Consider the following 12,662-nt stretch of genomic DNA (forward strand, 5'->3'; position numbering starts at 1 on the left):
ATGACTGCTTGAAAACTCCCTTACAATTATAATAAAGGGGAAAAATGCTGTAAGGATGTTGTGGGAGGCTGGCTGCAATCCTGCAACTTGCAGTATTATATATATATATATATATATATATATATATATATATATATATATATATAGTAGCTCTATTGAATAACCTGGGTATGGAATAAGCTATTCCATACCCGACCTAACTCGCGCCCGAGCCGACCCCGCGCCGAGCTCCTCCCACCCGTCCGATTTTTCTCCTCGCCGGTTCCCGGATGGTCACCCCCAGCTCGTAACAGATAGTGGCCACGATCTCGTCTTCCTGCGCCGCCTGCTCTCCCGTCTTGCCCGGCGTCGCTTGCTCTCCCGTCCTGCCCTTGCGCCGCCGGCGACCGTGCCGCCCCGGCGAGCTGCACCCCTCACCGACCAACACGCACCCCCACCCATCCCACGCCGCCAGCTCGTTTCCGATTTTGCATACCCTGATTTTTTTTCCCACAGTTGTCGGTTTCCAATTAGATCGATCATTCCGCTCCGCTCCTCCCGTCGCCATCGACGGTTCCGTGCTCTGCGAGTTCGATCTGTTTTTTCCAGCCGCCGTCGACCCCTAGGAGAGCTCCTTCCGATGGCGCCGGAGTCCTGCCACCTGATCCGCTCGGCCTGCCTTCCACTCCGCATGAGCTCCCTCAGCACACGCGGGAGCATCCATCTCCGTGCCCTTGCGCTGGACCCGTGTGGCAGCAAGGCGTCGATTGCGAGTTTCCTCACGCCCGGCGCCGGCGGCTTCCTCCTCACCTCGAGCAGTGGAACGCTTTGGAGATCCACCGGCCCAGGTACACAAGGTGCGCCTCCACCCCTGTTGTATTTGATTCCCCAAATTTTTTTCTCGATTTCTTGTATAGGTATGTACCAGGATGAGCTCGTTTTAGATGGCCGAATGTTCAGTTCCATCATCACCTCACCATCTTATAGCAGCTCAGATATGTCCTTCATTTTGCCAGATCAGACCGACGTGGAGCAGCTCAGAAGAGTTTCAGTTTTTTCAGATGAATCGCTGCTGATTCCCCCGCATGGTGCAAGGTGCCATCTACCCTCACCCTTATTGGACAATTTCTATCATAGGTGCCGATGCTTTGTCCAGGTTGTAGTTCAAATTAGGTTGTTGTAAACGGTATCTGTGTGATTCTTATCCAACTTTCCCTTCCCTGTTCTTGTCAGTGTATCCTAACAAAATGTCGATCCGCAGGGTTGGTTCTCAACCGAGCAGTGGGGGGTGACGCCGCACCCGCACGCTTCCATGATTTTCAGTCCGATCACTCCCGGGTACCAATGCAGGGGCACCCTCCCTTGAGCTGCGCAATGCATGGATGAGGTTCGGTATTGGGGGCTTTACATGCTTCGAGACATAGACAAGGATGCTGAATGCGCGCCTGCAGCCAGTAGACAAGGAAGCGGTCACAGGTACCCATGTATTTCAGTGTTGCTGCTCCTGCTTTAGCTGGAGACGATGGCCACGAGCTCAACTAGTTAATGGGAGGACATCATGCGCCTGTCTCTTCTCTAATCGTGCCAACTGAATTGTGTGCACTATCAGAGCCGTGGGCTAGTAGCCGAGCAATCAGTAGCTGTCAGCTCATCAGTTATGCTTGTATATTGTGCAGAAGGCCGGCTACAAGGACTGCTTTGCTGGAGTTGCTTTGCCGGAGATCGGGGCCTGGAGATGTTTGCTTGCCAAAAATCTCACGCACAGGAGTGCTGTAACTGGAGGAGTTCCTTGCTTGCTTGCCGGAGATGGCGGGTGGATGGTTAAATTTAGATTAGAGGCATAGAGCGGGTGTACTTCGTACACCAAATATCAATTTGTCAATCATATACAAATGAAAACCGTAGGCTCTGGATCATAAATGCTGTATTTTGTTTTATGTGGAGGCCTATGGTGAAATCATGAATCCTAAGGTTTTTAATCAGAGACTTGCATTTTATTGTGACACTAAAGTGTTCTGTACACAAAATCTTTGTTGGCTAATTATAAACAGTCATTTTTTCCAAAAGTAAATCAATGAGCCACGCGAAGGCAGAACATGGAGTACAAACGGAAATCATTTGCTTTTGATCATAAATACTCGTATTTTAATTCGTTATGATGGCCACTTGGTAGGAACAGCGAATTCCATGGGGGTGAGACGAATTGACGGAGACATGCGCAGGAGACGAAAACTGCCGCTCGGTCCACTGGCCCACAGGCGTGGAAGTTGGCGATGGACGAGAAAAACCGGACGCCGGCGCGGGACGCTACGGAAGTGCGGATGGCTCGGGTATGGAATAACTATTCCATACCCAGATAGATATATATATATATATATATACTGCAGGTGGGGCGGTTGCGACCAGCCCACAAAGCTCGCTGCAAAACTGATTTTGCGGAGATGGCCGCTAGCCATGGGGACGGCCCGGATGGGATAGTTTTTCCTCTTTCGGGTCTTTTGTTCTGCTCTGGATTTGTTTTAGATTTGTAGGTAGGGTGTTTAGGGTTGCATTATTGTGTGGCCAAAGTGTATCTCACTATCTCAGAATCATGGATCTGAAACTGACGTCGCTGTTAGCATTCTCAAGTGTTCTGTGGATCATGTAGGTTCTTTTTGAGCGATCAACGTTTTTTTATACAGTATACTCTGTACTGTGATGCTAAAACTCTTAGCCAAATTCCACGGAGGAAATACGGAGTTGAGTATTGCTGCCTCTCATTCGGTTTGCATGATAAACTTAGCAACCATAAGCTTTCAAGTTTCAACCACGTAAGGGACCATGGAGGTCCAAAACGTTTGTCTTTCTATAAAAGCAGGATGTTTTCGCTGTCAAAAAACAAAGAAATTGTGGAGGTTGACAAATAGAATTGTTTTTTTAATGTTGCTATTAGAGCATCTCCAAAAGACTCGGTATTTGGCATGCATTGGTTAAAAATAGAAAACATTCGTAAAAATCTGCATTCAACGGATGGGGTAAAAATCCGCATCCAACGGATGGGGTATCAAGCTCTTCATCAATTCACGCTCGCTATCCTCCACCTGCCCCTATCTTTGGCTAGCGCTGCCCGCTCGCCATAGCGCCCCTCCCACACCCGCTCCCCTTCTTCCCGCGCCGATCTCGTTGCTACTATGCTTGAGCTGTTTGGATCCATAGGCCAATACACACCCACTCTCTCTTATTTCCACACCTAGATGTGCGTGCACTCTGCTATTCTCACGCCTAGATGTGCATGCAGACTCATCTTTTTCATGAGACGTAAATTAGCCCCATTAGCACCCCTTAGAGGGGCTAAAAATTTGGGGGAGGGGGGAAGCTAATTCACTTTAGGCAAAAAAACTCAAAATTAGCCCACCTATTTGGATCCATTAGGACTAATTTAGAGGTAAAAGGTGGGAACTAAAAATTATCTCATGTATCCAAACAAGGCACTAGACTGCGACATTGGCCAATGCTAAAGCACAAGGAATATTTCCAAAGCGAAGACTCCAACCTTCCTCGCAATATGTCCCCGCATGTCAAGATAAGGGAAATTTGTTCGGATAAATCAATAAGATGGCATCAGGGCTTCGGAAAGTCAAAGCACAGGAATACATATGGTCTCGTGGAATCATCAGCTCAAAAGAACAAGAGTTACAGGCACGCCCCACTGCGCCAGTGTCCCTTACGCCTTAAGCCCTTAATTAACAGATCAGTCTTGTACAGGTTCGCAGCAGCTGCGCTTAACAGATCAGCCTTATTGGTTCCACGCTGCACACTAGTGATACAACAGCAGCGACCTTTGCTGTTATGTACATTTTTCTTATGAGGGGAAAAAGAATCTCAACTGGACTTGAGGAATGGGATCTCAAGTAGGAGGTTCATCTTGCTTGTTCTTTTGGTACACAGTTTCTAGGCACTCCTTGGCTCGGTGAACCTTCGATTGGAGGTAAAAACTCCCAGCTTTGGCGTTTCTTTCAAATAAGTTATCGTACCGCTGCATAGCAGATGTAGTTGTTAGCAGATTGCAATCAGAGATGTGCGTGCGAACAATTGCAAGTCTGCATGAGAGGAATAAGCGAAGTAGCAGACCTGTACAATCTCTTCCCAGGATGAATTCTCTGATACACCCAGTATCTGCCTCGCTTCCTGCTCGGTCATTGTTTTACTGGCTCTGCGGATATTATTTATTGCCTCATGGGCCACACCAGTCTTATTTGCATCTGACATAATATAGGAGAAAGCAAAAAAAAAGCAAGGAAATGTATAGTTAAATCTCACTCTTTTCTGGAATAATAATTCAGCGAATAGCAAAATAATTGCCCGGAAGGTAACATCCATTCAATAAAGACTCCCCTGTGGAAGGGAAGAATTGGTGTGATGGTGATGCTGAAGGCACCTTTCTGTGCTGTTATCATGTCCGTGAGTCAATATAGCTAATAAATGAGTACAGTGCCACTAGCTACCTTATGTCGAGTCTTCATGTATAACAAGGCCTAAATGAAAGATTGTAAATTTTGTGGTCCATTGGATTACTAGACAGATGAAATTTAGTGAATGATGTGTACCAGGCAGCAATCATAGAACAATCTGCCTTTTGAAGACCCAGATAGTGTTACACCTGATAACAGCCCCCCAACCACCTCTCGTCGCTACGGGAAGGCTATGTGATTTTATTCAGGAATCACTATGAGCCAGATAATTACAAGTCCTTAAAAAAGATCTTTTATGTCTTTTTCCCCTTCCAAATCACCTGACTCAGTGAAAGAATTGTCTGCATATTATAATCCAGTGAACTTACGGAACATCTGTTCAGAGAGCATTCAGTAGACAACAAAGGAATGTGTAGTTTCATAAATCAGGTTCTCGATTCTGTACGTTCTTACAAGGCACTTAGAGAAATTCAAGGGTTGTTTTTAAACACTATTCCCTATGCTTCTATGAAAACTCTGTCTAATACTAAAATTGTTAAGGATATATGTTGGCTAACCTCATCTATCACCATAAACCAGAATCCATAGAATACTGTGCACGGTTTCTTTTATGTCGATTAGACAAAGTTGCCGTGACAGTTCCTTTCCATTGGATAGATATAGTTCAGATCCCTTACCAGATTGCTAAAAACGTAAGTGAAACCAATACACAAATTCCATACCAAGGCAAGCCACACTGTATCACTACATCTAGGGCACTGAGCACAGCCAGCATAAGTGTTGGCAGTTCAAATTTGTCTGGTTGCCATTGATAAGATAAGAAGGGGTTTTCTTTGGAGAGGAAGAAGAGATGTGAGGGGAGGTCACTGTCTAATTGCATGGCCTAAGGTCACTAGACCATGCTTTCTGGGGGGATTGGGCATCTCCCATTTTCAGTTTTTAGGCTGGGCTCTGAGGATGAGATAGCTCTGGTTACAAAAGACTGAACCAGGAAAAGCTTGGGCCTTCCTTCCAGTCAAAGCTTTCTTTGCTGCTGCAGTGGTTACAGTAGTTGGGAATGGCAAGAACACCCTCTTTTGGACTAACAGATGGATGGCTGGTCAGAGTTTGGAACATATTCTACCAAACTTGTTTGGAATTGTAACTGCCAGAGGTAGGGGAAGGGCAGTTGCTGATGCTCTTAACAATAGGAGGTGGATTTCAGACCTAAAAGGTGCTCTCACTGTGGATGTCATATTTGAGTATCTACAATTCTAGGATCTTCTTGAGAACTTCGAGCTGCAGCCAGCAGTAGAAGACACACACATATGGCAGTTCTCCACCTCAGGTTTCCTTCTCTACAAAATCAGCTTATGAGGCACTTTTCACTAGGGCCATCCATTTTAGCCCTTGGGAGAGAATTTGGCAAAGCTGGGCCCCTGGTAAATGCAAATTCTTCATGTGGACAGTGGCACATAAGAAATGTTGGACAGCTGACAGACTTGCAAGAAAAGGACTTCGTCACCCAGCAGCTTGCCCACTTTGTTGTGATCAAACAGATGAAACAATTGACCGCCTGCTGGTCTCTTGTGTTTTAAGCCAACAAGTTTGGTTTGCTGTGCTACATGCCTTGGCTTGCAGGCACTTGCACCACAAGCTGGGGAAAGGTTCTTCGAGGATTGGTGGGCGTCTACAAGCAACAGAGTTTCAGGTCAACTGCAAAAAGGGGTGAGCTCCATCATCACTCTTGGCTCCTGGTCCTTATGGAATCATCACAATCGCTGTGTCTTTGATGGAAATGGAATCACCCCTAATTCGTCCAGTGTTATTTGATGGTCTTTTGCAGGGGCTCGAGGAGTTTCTGACCTCCTCGCCCTAGCAGCTACAGCGACTTAGGGGTTCTGGTCCAGTGTTTCTGGTCATGAGTGCCTTTTTAGTAAGAGTCTCTTAAACTTGTTTTAGTGTGGATTGCAGGCCCTTTATATCTGTAACATTTTGGGGATCTTTTCCCCTTCTCTTCTTAATATATTGATGCGCAGCTCTCCTGCACATTCGAGAAAAAAAAAGTGTTTGGTTTGGTAGACATAGGTTGCTTCAGGCTACAAGCTAAAGCACAATCATCTTTGTCATATCAGTAGAAATCAGGCATCTCTTATAAGGGTCAAAGACCTACTTATGAACAAAACCATGATATAGAAATGGCTGCAAGCTAAGATAAACAGAGGTCTGTCTTATCTTCATTGGACCAAAAATATTGGACAAGAATAAAACCAAAAGGATTACTGTAAGTTAAAACAACAACTTTATCTGCTATTCATTTGTTATGAAACCTGATTCATAAAAAAATTGTCATTTGTTTCTCCGACAATCAATATACCATTTACATGCCAAAACTGGTAGACACCAACTACACCCCTACGCTTTTATCTAGCAAAGGAACAGGAACTGGCAGAGATTATATGTGGGGTCAGAAAGAAGCTCATGGCAGCAGAACTTACTATCAAGCGCTTTACGATATGCCTGAAGCATAGCTCTTCCTATTACCGCAGAGCCCATGACAATCAGGTTTGCGACAAGCTTCCCAGCCTGAAAATGAAAAGAGAAAACATGTAAATGAACAGCAGAATATAAATGTGTATATCATGCGTTTATGTATGCATCTTCTTTCAGGGAGGGCACAACTCTGAATCTACCCAGCATTATGTGGAGACACCGAGCTTGGCTCAAAAACTATTTATTGTTGCCATGACCTTTCAGAACCTAAAACTACACCATAAGACAAGGCAGGCCGTAGAAGGCCCACACCCTGTAACAGCTGGTGGCTTATAAGGCATTCGGGTGTTTAATTTCTGATAAATTTTCCCAAGCTTTTCATGTGAAATATTATCCTGTTTAGATGGTGAATGCATCAACCCTTATGTTCCCCAGCTACCTAGAGTCAGCCGAGCGGTGATCTAAAGCATGTTTCCGACCATTGTCTCATCCAGAACTCCGAAACACTCCATCGCTATTTGATGGAAACCTTACAGACTAGAAACATGGCATGAAACTATACGCAGTAGCATAACAGCATATTCTTCTATTCTGACATGCACCGAAATGCGCGATCACAGCGCCCGCGCGCATCAGGGCCCAGACGACCGCCAGAAATTCGAACGGGCAGGCACCGCTTCGCAACCTGACGGCTTCAAATCACGCGAAATCCAGCGCTAACCCCAACGGGGACAAAGAAGCGACGGATCGCAGCTGCTCTAAACCCAACGAGGCGAACGCGCAGCGCGCGAGGAGGAAATCGAGATGGGCAGGGGAGGGAGGAGGGGACTGACCATGGTGGCTCCGGCGGGGGACGCGATCCAGGCCGCGGCGCAGCTGCCGGAGAGACGCCGATATGGGGGTCCCTATGTATCGTGTGCAAAGATAAATAATCCATTCATCTTTAAAACCCACTCGGACCCAATTAATTTACATGAATATTCGATATTTTTTTAATCATATTCAATATTTTTTAAAACATATTCAATATTTGTCGTTCAAAATGTTGAAACTACATAGACAAAATATTGAAATTGTGAACATCAAATGTCGATACTAAAAATTTAAAATGTTGAACCATGTATCTGGGACCTTCTTCTCCGCCTCCGGCAACCTTGCGTCGTGCGGCGGCGCCAGGGGGCAGCGGCAGCAGGGGGCGGGGCGGGGCGCGGCAGCGCCCGAGGGCAGCAGGGGGCGGGGCGGGGCGCGGCAGCGCCCGAGGGCAGCAGCGCGCGGGGGCCCGGCCATGGGCGGCAGCCGGGGACGCGGCGGCGCCCGAGGGCAGCAGCACGCGGGGACCCGACCACGGGCGGCGGCGCCTGGGCAGGGCGCGCGCGGGGGCTCGGCCACGGGCGGCGGCGCCGGGTGGCGGGGCTGGCGCGGCGGCGGGGCAGCCGCGACGGGCGCGCCAGAGGAGGGCCGCACGGCGGCGGAAAGCCCCACGTAGGTGTGGCGGCGGGCGCACGGGAGTGATAGAGGGCGTGGGGATTAGGGTTCTAGTGTGTTGATCCAACGGTGGTAGATGATTGCACGAATCTCAAACACTGGAAGGTGGATAAGAAAAAAACTTCCGGAAGATATATAGGATCCACGGAGATGGGGGAGGGCAGGGGAGGTTCGTGACTGGTTCGTTTCATGCTGGGCTGATTTGATCGGGAGGAGAGAGGAAGGTTCCAGAAACTCAAACAGGACGAGGTCGTCGCTCGCTCAACCCGGGCCCGGCCAAGTCCAGGTCCAGGTGCTCTGGCTCGGCTTGGTAACTTTTGTATGGGCTGCCGGTCCAGTTCATTGCAGCCATTTCAGGCCTTTTTTCATTTTTATATTAAAGAAATTCAAAAATATATGGCTGTTCCAAAAAATTTCAAAAATAGGCCCCTGTCGCACATGGGGAGGGCGACAGACCCCATGTCGCCCAGGCAGGGGGCGACATGCCTTTTTTGTAAAAAAATATTTGCAAATCGGTCCTCGGTCAGCGCGGCGCGAGGCTCGGCGGGGGGAGGGGGTCGCCCCCACCCTCATTCCCTCCTCATTTGAGCCCAAAAATTTCACCAAAAATTCAGGAAAAAAAGAGAGGGGTGAGGAGAAGGGAAGCGGAGAAGCCCTGCCGGATTACGCACTTGTGATCAGAAGGTAATTATATTTGAATCAATTGATATTGTATAGCAATTTAATATAATTAGTGCTATAGTAGAATAATTTAAGTACGAGTTCGAGGATAGAATTAATTTTTGGATAGTGAAATATAGAATTGTAAATTTATAATGATAGTACCTTATTGATATTACAGCATAAGGCAATGGCTGCCTCTAATTCTGGATGATTTTCATGGACCGAAGAAAAATCTAGTATAATACTGGATATCATGACACATCTTTTAATTAGTAAGAAGTTGGATCCATTAGTGGATGGAACGATAGAGATGGTGTTGTCCATAATAGTAGAATTTAAAGATTTCACAATATTTCGAGGTATTACAGTGCAAGATGTAAAGGGACACCTACTAGAACGTCGGAATATATACATAAGAGTATGTGAACTAGTGAATCATCCTAATGTCATTGGATTCTTACAAAGTTCTTATAAGATATGTATGCGGCCAGAGGTGTATGAGATGCACATTAAGGTAACTCTCATTCGGTTCTAATTCTGTCCGTCATTTGGAATCTATATTTATAAAATAGTAAAATTGTTGTTTAATTATATGCTAGGATTACCCCGAGAACACAGAGTTGATTAACAAATCGATACCAAATTTCCGTAAATTGGTATGTATATTCGGTGGACTTATGCCGCAAACTAGGCGAAAGAGGTGGAGAAGATCTTCGGGTGATAGTACTTGGCCTCCACAAGAATAGATGACCGGAGGTTGTCAAGTCATGCTGTAGCACCTCAAGCACCAAGTTGTGTTAACTGGGATGATGACTTGGATGACTTCATGCCCCCAAACCATGGCCTCTAACACATGATGTTCCTCCCCCTGTACATGAACCTAGATCCAGAAAAGAGAGAAAGGGAAAGGGAAGAGGTTCGTCAAGTCATGCTGCAGCACCTCAAACACCAACTTGTGTTAACTGGGATGACGACATGGATGACTTTATGCCCCCCAAACCATGGTCTCCAACACATGATGTTCCTCCCCCTGTACATGAACCTAGATCCAGAAAAGAGAGAAAGGGAAAGACAAGAGGTTCGTCGAGCCATACTACACCACCTGCAGCACCACCATCTGTCAACTGGGATGACGACCTAGATGATTTCATGCCATGATCTATAACATATGATGTTCATCAGTTTAAGATGTATTCGCATTTAGTATTGTTAATGTTGTATTATGGTTGTATATATGTCTCGTACCTAACTTGCATTCACTGGACATGTACATAATGTCGAGTTTGAATCGTAGTTAGTCCTAATGGAGCATCGAAGCATAAACATACCATCTATCGTATGTAATGGAAAATACGAGAGTGATCAGACGCGAACGTTGAAGTGTACAAATAAGCGGTCACAGCTATCTCATTACAAATAAACATCAGAGATACAAACATCGGATATATCTAACCACCCCTAGGTCGTTGGATCCTCTTAGCCCTCTGCTGGGCACGGACATGGCCCTCGGAGTAGTTGTGATGATCCGGAAACCTCACCTGTCGCTCAGGACCCAAAAGGGGTTGCGGTGTATGCTGCTGAGAGATCCCAAGTGGTGCTCCTCCTAGCTATGAATACCCCAAGACATCGGGGTCACTGTGCGCGCCAGGTGAGTCTGGAGTCAAGCTGTCGAGTTCGTCTAGGATGACGCCCTCGTTATCTGGAACGAACGTACTCGAAACAAACCCTGCGTAACATATAAACGTAAACCAACATATGTTGCGTGGTAAATTAGTGAGTGTATTGAGATAGTGTTTTGTACCAGGTCGAAAGGAGGAAGAAGGTCCAGTGCTCGCATCGGGGTAGAATCCTACGCATAAAATGCGGATGTTAACGTACGCTCGTATCTTTCGTCATGACATGTAGAAACCAAAATACGAAACATAAACTAACCTGTGTAGGCTGGTATCTGTGGCCCCGGTACCATCCCTGGATACGGTCCGCCAACTGGTGGTGCCCCTCTAAACATTCCAGTATGGCCGAACGCAGTAGCTGAATCGTATCATGTTTGTGATATTAGTAAATATGTAGCAACACTTGATCTAATTTTAAAGAGATATCTATGTTACCTGCAGTTGTGTAGTACTGAGACGTCGGGTGGTGCGCGGTCGCTGGACACGGGAACGATGACGAGGCCTGGGACGACCCGTGGCTGTCTTCATACTGCATACGGCTTCCCAAGTTGTGCAGTACTGAACGCAACTGGTCACGCTATCTCGACCATGCCTCTGTCTGCTCAAACTGGGTCATTGGGGATCCGACACGTACCCTCATCAGGTAAGTCGAGCAGTCCGTCTCCATCATGTTGCAAAGGCGAAACTGCATCCATCGAGTAAAGGAACAGTTAGTAACACATGAATTATCTTATGATTATTAATATATATGCAAATATGATCAAGAGACTCACCGCGCCAGCTAGTGCCTCCACGTGATGCCGGGCCTAGCCATCCTGAGGCCTCGCCTGGTGTGCCTGCAGGTGAGTGTCAACATAAACCTGACGAGCCCGAGTACGGGGTAAGTACCAGGTGAGGTAAGCCCTAAAGGAGCTGTCTGTGTGTGGTCCTGTTGGATGGACCAAGTGCTCGTCTGCCTGTTCCCATTGGTCCACCCACAGCTGCATCTTGGTGAGCCAATCAGCTGAGCATGGAAAGCCACTCCTTGACAACCTACAAAAGTGGACCACGAATAATCGTTAGATTCGACACGAATGTATGAGCCAAGTTCATTCATAATTACATGTGGTCCTGGCGGATGACACGCTCCAACGCGGTGGGCACCGGAAACTCCTGGCGCTGCCCAAACTGTCTCCTGACTCTCCAGGGGTAATATGCCTCAACCGCGATGTCGTAAACCAGGACGGCTGTAGTAAGCCACAGGCTCGCATTCGCGGAGCAGTGCGAAGACAGGCCTGCTGGTGCACGGGTAGCCACAGCCTCTGGGTTGTAAGGCTCCCAGACAACGTCCTCGGGCGTCAGCATGTCGAGCTCCGAAACAAACTCAGGATATGCGCATCTAACCTGCGCATGCGCCCAGGACCTCTGCAGTCCGAATAAGTAAAATTAAAAGTGCGCTAATGCATCGTGTAACAATGAATAACAAAATTAGATTTGTTGCGAACGTACCTGACGCCAGATCCAGAGAGTTCCCATAGTGGGCCTGTCGTCCTCCTCGTCGCCGTACATGGCCTCGTGGTAAGGCTCGTGGCTGACGATGGGCCGACCAACGGCTAGCCTCTCGTACGACCAAAGTTGTAGCAGTAGTGGGCACCCCGCCAGGATAGCGTTCCCATGTGTCTTCCTGCAGCCGTCGCAGAGTCCACAGTAAGTGGCTGCAAGTACCGCCTCACCCCAGCTATAGGGCGGTACGTCCTCGGCCCCATCTGCAATCTCCCGTGCATACGGAAGGAGAATCCTATCGACCGAGTTGCTATGAGTGTTGTTGAACATGATGTAACCAAACAACCAAAGCAGGTACGCCTCCAGCGATCTGGTCAAACTGTACTCGTCGGCATCCGCAGGCAACAGGGTAGGCTGCATAAACAATTAAGATTAATGGTTTCAACTGACAAAGCAA

At 47.3% G+C, this 12,662-nt stretch overlaps 2 protein-coding genes across 12 annotated transcripts; one reads left to right on the top strand and one right to left on the bottom strand.

Moving 5' to 3' along the window:
* Positions 1–172: 172 nt before the first annotated feature.
* LOC120650760 lies at positions 173–1,989 on the top strand. Of its 11 annotated transcripts, XR_005665799.1 has the most exons (4): positions 186–836; positions 996–1,074; positions 1,241–1,455; positions 1,656–1,989. XR_005665799.1 is itself a non-coding variant. In XM_039928016.1 (3 exons), the coding sequence occupies exons 1-3, from the start codon at positions 620–622 to the stop codon at positions 1,269–1,271; spliced, it is 318 nt and encodes a 105-aa protein (XP_039783950.1). In that variant the 5' UTR covers positions 178–619; the 3' UTR covers positions 1,272–1,989. The 11 variants fall into 11 exon arrangements, 4 of the variants coding, with proteins under 4 accessions (XP_039783950.1, XP_039783948.1, XP_039783947.1 ...); XR_005665801.1 differs by having other exon boundaries at positions 173–827; positions 1,001–1,074; positions 1,241–1,989; XR_005665800.1 differs by having other exon boundaries at positions 174–836; positions 1,001–1,074; positions 1,241–1,989.
* A 1,553-nt stretch (positions 1,990–3,542) lies between these two features.
* LOC120650761 (mitochondrial import inner membrane translocase subunit PAM16 like 2-like) lies at positions 3,543–7,856 on the bottom strand. Its single transcript, XM_039928018.1, has 4 exons — positions 7,736–7,856; positions 6,908–6,995; positions 4,090–4,220; positions 3,543–3,994 (listed from the first exon to the last, which is right to left on the bottom strand). Exons 1-4 carry the CDS (start codon positions 7,736–7,738, stop codon positions 3,866–3,868), a joined length of 351 nt encoding a protein of 116 aa, XP_039783952.1. The 5' UTR covers positions 7,739–7,856; the 3' UTR covers positions 3,543–3,865.
* Between the last annotated feature and the right edge of the window lie 4,806 nt (positions 7,857–12,662).

The sequence above is a fragment of the Panicum virgatum genome, chromosome 9K (genome assembly GCF_016808335.1).
Source record: "Panicum virgatum strain AP13 chromosome 9K, P.virgatum_v5, whole genome shotgun sequence".
Lineage (NCBI taxonomy): Eukaryota > Viridiplantae > Streptophyta > Magnoliopsida > Poales > Poaceae > Panicum > Panicum virgatum.

Bases quoted from the DNA above. Each gene is read 5' to 3' on its own strand.
- LOC120650760 (XM_039928013.1), top strand. From the start codon at position 620: ATGGCGCCGGAGTCCTGCCACCTGATCCGCTCGGCCTGCCTTCCACTC. The intron at 837-995 runs GTGCGCCTCCAC...TCATTTTGCCAG, and splicing joins CACCGGCCCAGGTACACAAG to ATCAGACCGACGTGGAGCAG. The intron at 1,136-1,240 runs GTTGTAGTTCAA...GTCGATCCGCAG, and splicing joins GGTGCCGATGCTTTGTCCAG to GGTTGGTTCTCAACCGAGCA.
- LOC120650761 (XM_039928018.1), bottom strand. The intron at 4,221-6,907 runs GTAAGTTCTGCT...ATATTATGTCAG, and splicing joins ATATCGTAAAGCGCTTGATA to ATGCAAATAAGACTGGTGTG. The intron at 3,995-4,089 runs GTCTGCTACTTC...TCTGCTATGCAG, and splicing joins CCTGGGAAGAGATTGTACAG to CGGTACGATAACTTATTTGA.